Genomic DNA, 12766 nt, shown 5'->3' with positions numbered 1-12766 from the left:
TTGTAAAATGCTTGGAGCTTAGCACATTGCAGCATGATGTGTATCTCCACAAGCTGCTGGCCAGTATAAACATGGCCCTGCTTCCGATGACTGAAAAATCAGGCTCAGTAGAGTGCTAGCCAGAAAGAAATTACATTCACCTTGTTTTACATCGACAGAGTAATAATTCAAGGAGTAATAGCATCAAGGACAGCAGCAGCACAAGAGGAGAGAAACCAGTTTTACATACCTTAACTGAAAGACATAAATGCATGTATGCATTTAAAAAGGATGTACATACATACATACATACATACGTGCAATCTTTCATGCATACTTTCATGTTGATCAAAGCTACACCAGTTCATGTCAATCCTTCTAATATACAGGTTGATTAGAATGTAAGTTTACCACATCTACGCACCATATTTCACAAATGGTAGGGCATAGGAAGGTGAAATTGCACATTATGTACCCTGTACATAAATGAAATAGCTACAAAAAACATCTGCAGCTAATCATGATTCAAACTTTGGACGTACAGTGAACATACAGTAGATGTTGTGATTCATATCTTCGCAAATGCTGGTTTGCTCATTATGACCACAGTACTCTACAATCATTCATTTTTGGTATTCAGAACATTTTAATAAACCTGATTGTATTTTACTTGGTTTGTTCTGACTGTGAACCAAACATTTTGCAATTTGTTGATACATTACGCACATACCAGTGTCACATTTTAACAGCTATGCTCACAAATGATCTGGTATTTGTCAGAATGCTTTGAAACGTCATCTTCCTTAACTATTGCACATCAGCAATATTTAAAACACTGTATTTTTCTCAATAAGGTGTATTCCCAGTGCTGTATTGTTACAAAATGCTATCTGATGTCATAAATCATGATAATATACAGCTGGGCACAATACTACACTTTCTCTTACATGTGTGGAAAATAGATTACAGCTACTTTTATTGAGTTTCCATTTGGAAAAAGCATGTCACATTTAAAGGAACATCTCCAATCAGCTAACACTGGGGATTTCGAATAAGCTGTCTAATGAATAATGCAGTCCTCTGTTTCAGTTCATGGAATTTTGAATGTTTTTTCACAGCTTGTAAAGTCTTTGGGCTGTCGTATGAATATCTGAATTGTACTTCTATGTAAACTTTTCCATTTTACTTCCATTTGGTGGTAAAGCTACAACTTGTTTGAATAGTCACAAATTTCAAAAAAAGCTAGTGTTTCTGTAGTTTCTCCTGAAAGCGATACAAAATAAAACATTCTGGGAATTTGGGTAGGTGACAGCAAAATGTAAATTGGGCTTACCATCTGCAGAGAGGATTTATAATCATAATTAAAATACATAAAGATGTGTCTTTTAAAATAAATAAATAAATAATAATTTATATATATATATATGTGTATGTGTGTATATGTATAGACCTAGTGCTTGTTACCGTGTTCTGTTAAGATATTTCTTAACAAGGTAACAAGCACTGGGTCTCGCTCCTCAATCAAGCCTGAGTCAAGCAGCCACAACAGTGACTTATTGTGTGCTTTGAAAGGACAGGCTGGCTGTTGAGTCGAGAGCTGGGATCTCAGATTGAAGAAGACAAGAAAATGAAAGCATTGTGGCCCTGGAGGAAGTTGTATGTAAAACAGACTGCTTTAATTAAAGAAAAAGAAAACCCATATTGGGGAACAAACATTCATCAATCAGAAAGCATAATAAACATTTTCACATACCTCACGATGGTGTGAGCTCAGTCTTCCTGTTCTGGTTTCGGAGGACTTTTAAAGCATCTAAAGCATTCAAAGAGTCATACAGTTCAAAGCAGAACTATGTCAGAATGAGATTAGGCATGATAATCAATGCTTTAACTTAATTAACACTGTCAATGGCCCCCTTTTCTGTCAGAATTAAAAATACCTTTTTTATCATAACAATTTTATTTATTTTGTACAGGATATGCAAATGTTTTAAAAGCAAATCTATATAGTAACTACTGCATCCTGATGCGGTACTGCAGGTCACACGTTCTGGTTGTAGCTAGAGAACGGAGTGAATTTGAACTATAACACATGATTAGGTAGCAGGAAACAACCATTTCAAATATCTGTATAATATCCTAAAGTGTGAAAAACAAGCAGTTAATGATGTGTAGGGGCTGAACACCCCAGTATAAAAGTAGATCTTCTAAAACAATACAGTAAGAGTTGGCCCCAAAACAGAAGCAGCATTCCCCCCCTGAATTACAGCTATTTCATTTTGTGTTGTGTTTTTCATCCTATGTTACACCTTCTATTAATATTTATTCAGTGGTTGTACAACATACTGTGACTGCACAGAAAATACCCTCCACCTCAGCTTTGCAAAGCACTGACTGTCCTAAAAGGTTTCTTCCTTGCCATGTTATCCTTTTAAAACCTGGACATACTCCACCTACCAAAAGGAAACCAGTCACAGTCCTCCATGTAGTCCACACTAGTCAGTGGAAGTTCAGTTGTTTAAGCTGTAATTACTTTCCAGACACAAATTCCCGGTACACTGCATCTTTGTTTATCCTAAAACAAGTCTGTGTATGTATACAATTATATGCACCATAATACGTGTTCATCAAATTCAAGTTATACTACATAAAAAAATGTTTAATTAGCATGGCCCACACAGGGTCATGAGAATTACCACTGCTTTTTTGGCTTTTAATTTATTTTTTGTTAAACAACATTCTGGGGGTATTAGATATACAGTTTTGTTTCTCATGTACCAGTTGATAATTTGGCAAAAGAGTAACCAAGTTATTTTATTACATCGGCAACATTTAATATTCACCTGGTCATGACTGAAATTAGAAAAGGCATTTCTGTTTTTGTGTAGTGTTTGTATTTGGGATAAACCTCTTGATTTCTAGTCCTCAAATCGTTTGTATAATAGTATTTTGTAGTTACATTGTTGTTGCTTTTAAATAGAGTCCTGACCTTGCAGGTGGCTCTGGGCAGAGACCTTGACTGGTTTATGTTATCTCTCCCCTATACTTATATGAGTGTATCTGTGTGGCGCACTGGAGCCCTGTTTAATTAAAATACCAAGCAGGAGCCAATTTGATGCCAGTTGTGTGAGAAGATGGATTGACTTACAAATATAAGTTCTCCAAATAAAATGCAAAGCTAAAATAATTTTGATGCTGGCTGTGAAAAACTGGAAGTCTTCAATTACAAACGGTGTGATTAATCAGTCATCCTAACATTACAGTTGGGTATAACCACATTTTTTTGTGGTGAAAACAAGGCCAGGCTGGTTGGAAACAAAGATTAGGCCTACTGGGTGCTCTCAGAGATGGTTACTGTGTGATGAGAGAACAAAAGATTTTTGTATGTGACAGTTGGGTGTTCACCCCATACTGAAGCATTTACTTTGCATAAGTATAACATATTTGCAAAATTCCTTTGGAAACATTTGTAAATTGACTTAAACTGCACCTATTAAGCAATTATAGTTTAGGGTTTCTTTTAAAAACTTTTTTTTTTTTTTTTTTTAATGTACATGCTAACTTTTAAAGCCACTGGCTTCCTCCCAGTGGGACTGTAACATGTCTGACATAAAATTATCAGATTTGTTCTGCAGTGTGCCAACATATGGGTTAATGTACAATTATATAATACGTAGAACATGATAGAGTTGATTTAAAAAACCCTTTTCAATTTAGGCTATTGGGCCGTATTGATGTCTATACATATACATATTAAAAATAGAAGTATTGAAGTGTGAAAAACAAATGTCACTTTAAAAAATATATGGACCTGCTTTTATGAAACAGACTAGGATTGCTGTCATATAAGGGTTAATGAATGCTTTGGCAATATACCCACTGGTCTCTTCCTTCGGATATAAAAGACCATGCAGCAGGCGGTTTTATACAAAGGAGGGAACCATAATAATTTGGGACTTTGACATCTGCAGTTATATTTTATAGAATTCATTTGTGTTTTCAAAGCGACGAGTTCCGTGAAGAAGGTTTCTGTCAGCCATACCGGGGGATCGCATGTGCTCGATTCATTGGAAACACAACCATTTACGTGGACTCCCTTCAGATGCAAGGGGAAATTGAAAACCGAATCACTGGTAGGAATTGCATGCTTCTGGCCAAACAATTACCATATGAATGAATAGCAAAGCACAAGTGTACAGTTGAATCAACTATCAAATGCTTCACTATGTTAAATTACAGTACTTTGATTTGCATCAACTGAATTGGTTATTATATGAGGTTTACATGGAGAACAGAGACACCTTGAGGCGAACTAAGGAATGACAGTACTATATAGTTGTAAGCCACACTGAACCTGCATATAGCCTTGGGTTGTTAAATAAATATTCATCAATATTCATGAGTAGATGGCTCGGGTAGATTTTTATAGATGTAGGGTTTAGAACATGAAACAAACAAGGCATTTATTGTTGTTTTTTGCCTCTGGTCTTTTTTTCGTGCAGCTGCATTCACTATGATTGGCACCTCGACCCACCTGTCAGACCAGTGTTCCCAGTTTGCGATCCCCTCGTTCTGCCACTACGTGTTCCCGCTGTGTGACGAGCGCTCACGCACCCCCAGGCAGCGGGAGCTGTGCCGCGATGAGTGTGAGGCGCTGGAGAACGACCTGTGCCGGACAGAGTACACGATCGCTCGCTCAAACCCCCTCATCCTCATGCAGCTCCAGCTGCCAAAGTGTGAGGAGCTGCCCCTTCCCGACACTCTGGAGGCAGCCAACTGCATGAGAATCGGCATCCCCGTGGAGAAACTGGGAAGATGTAAGTGCCACGAACTTCTGAGTCTTGTACATTCGCAAATCTATATTTATTTAATTCAAAACTGTGTGATAGCAACAATGTTATTAACATCACTAACTAGGTGCAAGGTAGGGAGCATTGTTTGTGTGCAGGCTGTAAAAGGTTATATATATATATATATATATATATATATATATATATATATATATATATATATATATATATATATATATATAACCTTTATTATTCCACAGTAGCTGAAGAACTAGATTAGCTATCGACGTTCAACTATATAGCCTTCCACATCTGAAGAGGGTGATAGAAACAAATTTGCTAAAGTTTATGGGAAAATGCCCTACCTGTTTCTTACCAGGTATACTGTATTTACTCAACATATATCTGATCTGGTTGTATATGTTTAATGTATTAAGTTGTGTGTGTGGGGTGGGGGGTGTTATTACCTGTCATTTCTTGAATTCAAGATGCTTGTTTTTAACTAATCAAATAAGGTGTTTTTGTGAATATATATTTTGTAATTCAACACCTCTCACTAAAAATCCTTGTGAAAGATCCTCCCACAGATCACAAGTGTTACAATGGCAGTGGAGCTGATTACAGAGGTACGGTCAGCGTCACCAAGTCTGGGTACAAGTGCCAGCGCTGGCACACCCAGTTCCCTCACAGTCACCAGCACACTGGTGTGGAGTTCCCCGAGCTGGGGGGAGGGCACAACTACTGCCGCAACCCTGGAGGTCAGATGCAGGGCCCCTGGTGCTTCACACAGAATGAGAATGTGCGAGTGGAACTATGCGACATTCCTGCATGCAGTAAGTAGACAGGGATAAAATAGCAGCACAAGAGCACACACGGAGCTGGCAGCTTTTCTTCATTGAGCTTATTTGGCATGTCTGCAAGGCCCGTCATACTGTAACCTAATTAGGACTGACCTTCTGATTTAACAGTTGATATCAGTTAAGCCACTTTTCTAGATCACAAAATGTACTGCTGTGCACAAAAACAGCCTTTAGGGGTAATTGGCACTGATTTTGAACTGGCTTTCCTGTCAGAAGCAAGGGCACCTGATTATTGGCTGTTTTAAAAGGAACTCTATTTCTGTCTATTTGAAGATGACTGGGCTGCTTGCCAAGTCCCTACTGGAATATGGGTTAACTGCTATTACAACGGCAAGTAAACCATATATGGCCATTCTTCCACACTGCCACTAGGTGGGGACTTTGTAAATGCCAAGTAGACACAGTTTCTTCTCCATGTACATACACAAATAAGAGGAAAATTAAACTGGCGATCACTGTTTCATGTACAAATGTATTCATTGTTTTAATCTAAAGCTCAAGTTCTCTTCCCTGTATTTCAGATCCCAGAGAAAACAGTAAAATGGAGATCCTTTACATTCTGATCCCTAGCATTGCCATCCCCTTGGTCATCGCTTGCCTGTTCTTCCTAGTCTGCATGTGCCGGAACAAACAGAAGGCAACCACAGACACTCCTCCACGTCGCCAGCTAATTGCGTCACCCAGCCAGGATATGGAGATGCCTCTCATTAACCAACATAAACACCAGGTAACATTACAGAATTCTAACACGATTCTGCAATCACTAGCTTCTGTGAAAACTACTCAGTTTCATCGAACCCCAAAAAAATCAGCTCGTGAAAAAATAGATACCATTCATTTTATTCTGGTAACTAGTAAAATAGTCATAGTGACGGAAAGAAACTTCAGTGGCAAGTCTGCATTGATATTATATCAATCTGTAGTGCTGGTAATCCAATTTTCTAAAATAATTCTTTTGAATAAGGCACAGATTAACATGTTTTGTTAATTTTTTTCTTACACTTCTGCCATAACAAGTTAAAGTACCATATAGCCTGCTGATTTGAATCTGGTGTACATCCAAGTTTGTTTCCTACATTTTTAATTATTGTTCCACTATGGGGACGAAATGTTAAATGCAAGCCTCCAGCGCTTTTTTTATGTGATTTAACAGTTGTGCACAGAAAAAGCTTTTAGCAGTAATTGGAACACTAGAGCAGTGGTACTCAACCCTGGCCCTGGAGGTCTATTCCAGTCCTGGTCTTTATTTCAAGCAGGTCCTAAATTAGATAATTGCCTCAACATCTTCAATTAACTACATTAGAACCTGCTTGGAGTAAAATCCTGGACTGGACTGGATCTTGAGGGCCAGCTGAGTACCACTGCTGTAGAGCGTTAATCCATATGAAGTTATATTGTTTAATGATTTGAACTGGCTTTTCTGTCAGAAGGAAGGATGTCTGTTTTAAAGGATCTCTCGTTCTGTTTGTTTGAAGAAGACTGGGCCGGGTGCCCATTCCATACTGGAATATGGATTAGCTGCTGTTACTACAGTATTACTACAGAAAGCAAAGCCATAAAAGGCAATTCTGACAGACAGCCACTAGGTGTAGACTTTGTAAATTCCATGTAGACACAGTGGGTCAATTGCAACAAACTTGTAAATTTAGTACAGATGTTCCGTACTAGCTAATATGGTACTATCTCAGGATCACCCCCAGCTGCGTGCTAACTTAGTACCGATTGCAACGAAAAAAGTTTGCAACTAGCTGATGCACAGCTTTAGTACGGAACTCAGGATTAAGGTAACAGGAACTGAAGGGGGGGGGGGGGGGGGTCCAATTGCTTAAAGGGACAGATAGTTGGCTCCAGTGAATCAGAAAACTGACATAAGTAGACACTAATGTAAGTGGAGCCCTGCGCAGGAAGAGTTTTTTTTTTTTGTGTAAATGTAAATAGTGTGTATTTATTGTAATGAATTAATGAAGTACCTGACGCTCCTGGGAGAGCCTGCCTGCCTGCTGTGTGTGATTACCAGGTGTGGAATCTAATCAGGTGTGTTCCAGCGGGGCGTCAGGTATAAAAAGGTTCCATTTATTTACCTCAGGGCTGCTACAAAACCAAAGCCAACTAGGCTAAAGTATCTAAATACATTTTCTGGCACCAGTCTTGAAAAAATGATACCGCCTTTTAAACTCCTGGTCATTGTATGTGGTAAACATTTAATATAATTTTTGCTTATGAATAGTTCAGTTTGGCAATACATTTTTCTATATTTGTTCCAGTTAGTACGAGAGCTCAAGTCTTTTTAGTCTACAGAAATTGCTGGACTTACTCAGTAACATGTTTTAGTATCCTAGAGGGCAACAGCAGTTACTTTGGGTTTCTTGCAATTGAGCCTAGTTCATTGCAATTGGTATTAACTTGCGTACTAGTTTAGTTCTGTCCTCCGTACTACCCATGGGATCCTCCTCAGTTAGTACACTACTTTTAGTTTGTTGCAGTTGACCCAGTGTACGTAACTTGTTTGGGCAAAAGTTTAAGAAAACAATAAAGTACCATATAATTAATATGCTGACTGAATCTGGTGTACATCAAAGTTTATTCCAATATGGATCGGAAATGTAAAACATGAGCTCATCGTTTTTTTGTGTGATAAATGTACATTTTCTGTTTTATTGTTAAAGGCGAATTTAAAATTTTGTAAAAGCCCAATTGGTTCATATATTCTCTTTATTTGCTCCCCTAGGGAAAACTGAAAGAAATCAATCTGTCTGCTGTGCGGTTCATGGAAGAGCTGGGAGAAGACCGATTTGGGAAGGTCTACAAGGGACACCTGTACAGCACAGCCCCTGGGGAGCAGACCCAAGTAATTGCCATCAAAACTGTAAAAGACAAAGCTGAGATGAACCTGCGGGAGGAATTCAAGCATGAGGCCCTCATGAGGTCACGGCTGCAGCACCCCAACATAGTCTGTCTGCTTGGGCTGGTGACAAAGGAACAGCCCATGAGTATGATCTTCAGCTACTCCGGCCATGGGGACCTCCATGAGTTCCTGGTGATGAGGTCACCACATTCTGACGTAGGCAGCACTGATGACGACAAGACAGTGAAATCAACTCTGGAGCCAGCAGATTTCTTACACATTGTGACTCAGGTTGCTGCAGGGATGGAGTACCTCTCCAGCCACCACATGGTCCACAAAGATCTTGCAACCAGAAACATTTTAGTATGTGATAAACTCAATGTGAAGATCTTAGACTTAGGGTTGTTTCGTGAAGTCTACTCAGCTGACTACAATAAACTAATAGGGAATAACCCTTTCCCTATTCGCTGGATGTCTCCAGAGGCTATCATGTATGGTCAATTCTCAGTTGATTCAGATATTTGGTCCTACGGAGTGGTCTTATGGGAAATCTTCAGCTACGGGCTGCAGCCGTACTGTGGCTACTCCAACCAAGATGTTATAGAAATGGTCAGGAACCGCCAGGTGCTGCCCTGCCCAGATGACTGCCCTGCCTGGATATACACCCTGATGCTGGAGTGTTGGAATGAATTCCCTGCCAGAAGGCCGAGATTCAAAGACATCCACACCAGACTAAGGACTTGGGAGAGCCTGTCCAATTATAACAGCTCTGCTCAGACCTCTGGTGCCAGTAACACCACCCAAACAAGCTCCATCAGCACCAGTCCTGTCAGCAATGTCAGTGCTGCACGGTATGTTGGTCCGAAGCAGAAAACCCAACCTTTTCCACAGCCCCAATTCATCCCAATGAAGGGCCAGATTCGACCCATGCATCCACCTCCCCAGCTCTACATCCCAATGAATGGTTATCAGCCTATGCCAGCCTATGGAGCCTACCTACAAAACTTCTACCCCATGCAGATCCCTATGCAGATGCCACCGCAGCAGATGCACCCACAAATGATACCCAAACCTGGGTCTCATCACAGTGGCAGCGGTTCCACCAGCACAGGCTATGTCACAACTGCGCCTTCAAACACTTCCATGACTGAGCGGGTCACTTTGCTTCCTGATGATTTAAATGCTGCGGAAGAAGGGAACAGTGTGGCAGATGGAATGTCCCAGACTGGCCCTCAAGATGAAGAAGTTTCAGTGCCGGAAACAGAGTTGCTGGGAGACATTGACGTTCTGCAGACAGACGATCCAGACATACAGTCAGAAGCATAGAAAGTGCTACTACCCATGGCTAACTAATCCTTTTTGAGATGACAAAATACCTTATGTGAAGGGACTGAATGATTAGGTATGTGCAGTCACCTGTCTGTGTGACTTTTTTGTTTTGGATTTCAATTCATGGCTGTGGGTGACTTAAGATAATATCCCAAGTTGTTACAACCAGTAGAAATGTGTGCAGATGCAAATGGTGGGCAGTATTTCTATCATAAGTGTTGCATACCATTAAGTAAGGTTGTTTTTTTTTTGGTTTTTTTTAAACTGTTGCTGTGCAACATAAAGCAATACAATGATTTTTTTTCAAGTTACTTTTTCAAGATAAAATACCTGAAAATCCACTGCGTATCTGAACTGAAAGTGTCTTTACATTTGCATTTGCAATCTCTCAATTGGGGGAAAGAAAGACAAATGGATAAAATCTCAATGGAGAAGGTTAAAAATGAACTAAATCAAGATATTTCAAACAAATGAAATACTTTTTTCTGTGGATTTATGGGAACAAAATGCAGATTTAAGGAATGCTAGTTTTTATCATGGATTTTAGGTCATAAAATAATATAAACTCCAGAATGTTATGAAGCAAATGGCATCAAAGAACAATGAAATGTTTTGGAATAAGGACAAATCGCTCCTCAGATGTCAAAGAAGCATAGTCATTGGAAGAAAAATCTCAATACCATCTGTATGACGAATGTAACGAGTTTCCAAGCAGTTGAAGAGCATGCAAAGGCTTTAACATCCAATGATTTTAGTGATAATGATGCAATTTGTACATTGATGTGTTCCTTCTTATTATTGGAAACCCTGTACAGACATGTAATTTATATGTTTTTATTATCTGAATAACTTTCTCTTTGAAGTATTCTGATTTTTTTTTTTTTTTTTTTTTGAGAATATTGTAATTTAAATGTTTGCTCTGTCCACTTTGGTTGGAGTTTATTAAATGGTATTACCTTTCTTTTACTTTGGCAAAAAGGTCCTTTTTCACATTTTCAATATGATTTTTGTAAACCTCACAGAAGTGATAATATCTCTGTATCCAGCTCACACTTTAGCCATATATTTTGTACATCCAGCCACATGGAGTATCCAATAAAGTGATACAATATATACGTTTCCACTGAGTGTGTATCTGTGATACTGATACAATATAGAATGGTTGCTAATTTCAGTTCTCATTGTTCCCCTGTTTGTGTGTGTAGTGTGCATTGGATTATATGTTTTTGTGCGTACTTTCATATCGGGAAAAATTTTGACAATCAACTGCTGATAATGTAAACAAAAAAAGAGGCGATTGATTGATTGCCAGAAACGTGGCAGAAGAAAAGATAAAATGCAAACAAAAGCTGGCTTTTTAAAGAGGCTTAAAAACTGAAAGCCTAGCAATCCCTAGACTGAGGGTGAAAGCACAAACCATCTAAGCCAACAATGTGTGGTTTCTGGTGAAGCAGAGTGCACAGAAGGCTAAACTATGGAAGAATGTTCACCCACAATCATATTTTAGTGTAAATCTAACATGATTTGGGGACTTCACAACTTGAAAAATGTATACCCTGGCAAATTTATTATTTAACAGTCATTGGTACAACAGATCATTTTAGATAATAAAAGAAAATGGTATCAATTAAAAACAGCAAAAACAAGTGGGGGGGAAAAACATTTACGACCCCGTTCACACTTGTGATTTCAGTCGGCCCAGGGATGCCAAGGGTTTTGTTATATAGCCATATGTTCGGTAATCTTCCAAGAGAATGAGGTAATGCGAATGTTCAGTCTTTATTGGTAATGGTCAGGGACTAGAGAATAATAATGACAATGATAATAATAACGAGTAAACAACAGACTAGTTTAACGATCGTGTTTGTAAACAGAGACGGTGTTCATGCAGGTTAAACAAATACGTATAAATGAGAAGGTGGTACAGGTGATTGTTTAAAATATAAAGAATATGGAGTCACGTGAGGTAATTAATTGTTTGACGTAATTATCCTTAAGCTCTTTAAGTCAGTGCTCAGCCTTGTGTTACGTACGTTTCTCTACAATCTCATTAGTTTAGCAGTTTACCCTCGCTGATAACTCTAATAGGCTACTATAATAAACAGAAGGGTGTTTAGGGAAAAAAAAACATTATCCTGCTCTCAAAAGTTAATGCTAAGGCCATTGACAAAGTTAGACCTAAACAGATCTTCATAAGCTGACCCAAATACATTGTTCATCACAGGCGAAAGAGTTTATTCATTGATCTAATGGTGGATTTTAATACTGCCATCGGTCAGTGCTTTTCACTTGTGGCTCTTCCATTCCATTCCATTCCAGTCAAGTACTTTCTTCCAACCGTGTCCTTAATTATTGGATTACAAAGTGTTTTCTTTCTGATTAGCTGCAATCTGTGGGCCAAGAAAAAGCATGGGCCATGCAGGAGTAAGACTTTCTATCTGTATAAATCTGCACAAAATTGCCTGTATATGTTACTGAAGTGCAGATATTGATCTGAAAATTAATGTTTATTTCTACAATACTGCCATTTATATTACATGCATACGTGAAACGTTTTCTAGTTGCTTGCATTTGTAATACAGTGCTCTCTCGATATAACGCGGATCTCGGGCGACACACAATGAGCGTTGCAACTGAAGAGTGTTATAAACTGAGGTGAGGGGCGCCGTGGTACACATAACACACACTTGACTAAAATACAAAATAAAATAACTCCCTCTCTATAATGCACATATAGTGAAGCAAAAATGTAACTTTCTGTGAATTAACCATGCATAATGCACCATGTAATCAACACTATATTTTTTACAAAAAAAAAAAAAAAAAAAAAAAGGTAACATTCCCACTCGTGGATCATTTTAATTAGCAGTTTTTAAACTATAAATAGCCTGGCTAAACGGCGGTCGGGAGTTCAGAGTTCAAAGCGACAGACAAGCAAACCAAGCGTGAGAAGGAGAGCAGGTCGG

The 12766-nt window shown here is 38.8% G+C and overlaps 1 protein-coding gene across 2 annotated transcripts in view; it reads left to right on the top strand.

Moving 5' to 3' along the window:
• LOC117971931 (tyrosine-protein kinase transmembrane receptor ROR2-like) overlaps nucleotides 1–10920 on the top strand; it is a 78688-nt gene extending 67768 nt beyond the window's left edge. The window contains exons 5-9 of one of the 2 annotated variants that reach the window (XM_034920051.2): nucleotides 3982–4109; nucleotides 4479–4793; nucleotides 5354–5599; nucleotides 6148–6353; nucleotides 8355–10920. In XM_034920051.2, coding sequence (XP_034775942.2) covers nucleotides 3982–4109; nucleotides 4479–4793; nucleotides 5354–5599; nucleotides 6148–6353; nucleotides 8355–9797 — 2338 coding nt within the window. In that variant the 3' untranslated portion in view covers nucleotides 9798–10920. Of the gene's footprint in view, nucleotides 1–3981; nucleotides 4110–4478; nucleotides 4794–5341; nucleotides 5600–6147; nucleotides 6354–8354 lie in introns of both variants that reach the window. The other variant, XM_034920050.2, reaches the window with a different exon arrangement.
• Nucleotides 10921–12766: the final 1846 nt, after the last annotated feature.

The sequence above is a fragment of the Acipenser ruthenus genome, chromosome 2 (genome assembly GCF_902713425.1).
Source record: "Acipenser ruthenus chromosome 2, fAciRut3.2 maternal haplotype, whole genome shotgun sequence".
Lineage (NCBI taxonomy): Eukaryota > Metazoa > Chordata > Actinopteri > Acipenseriformes > Acipenseridae > Acipenser > Acipenser ruthenus.
This window is presented reverse-complemented; position numbering and strand designations above follow the sequence as displayed.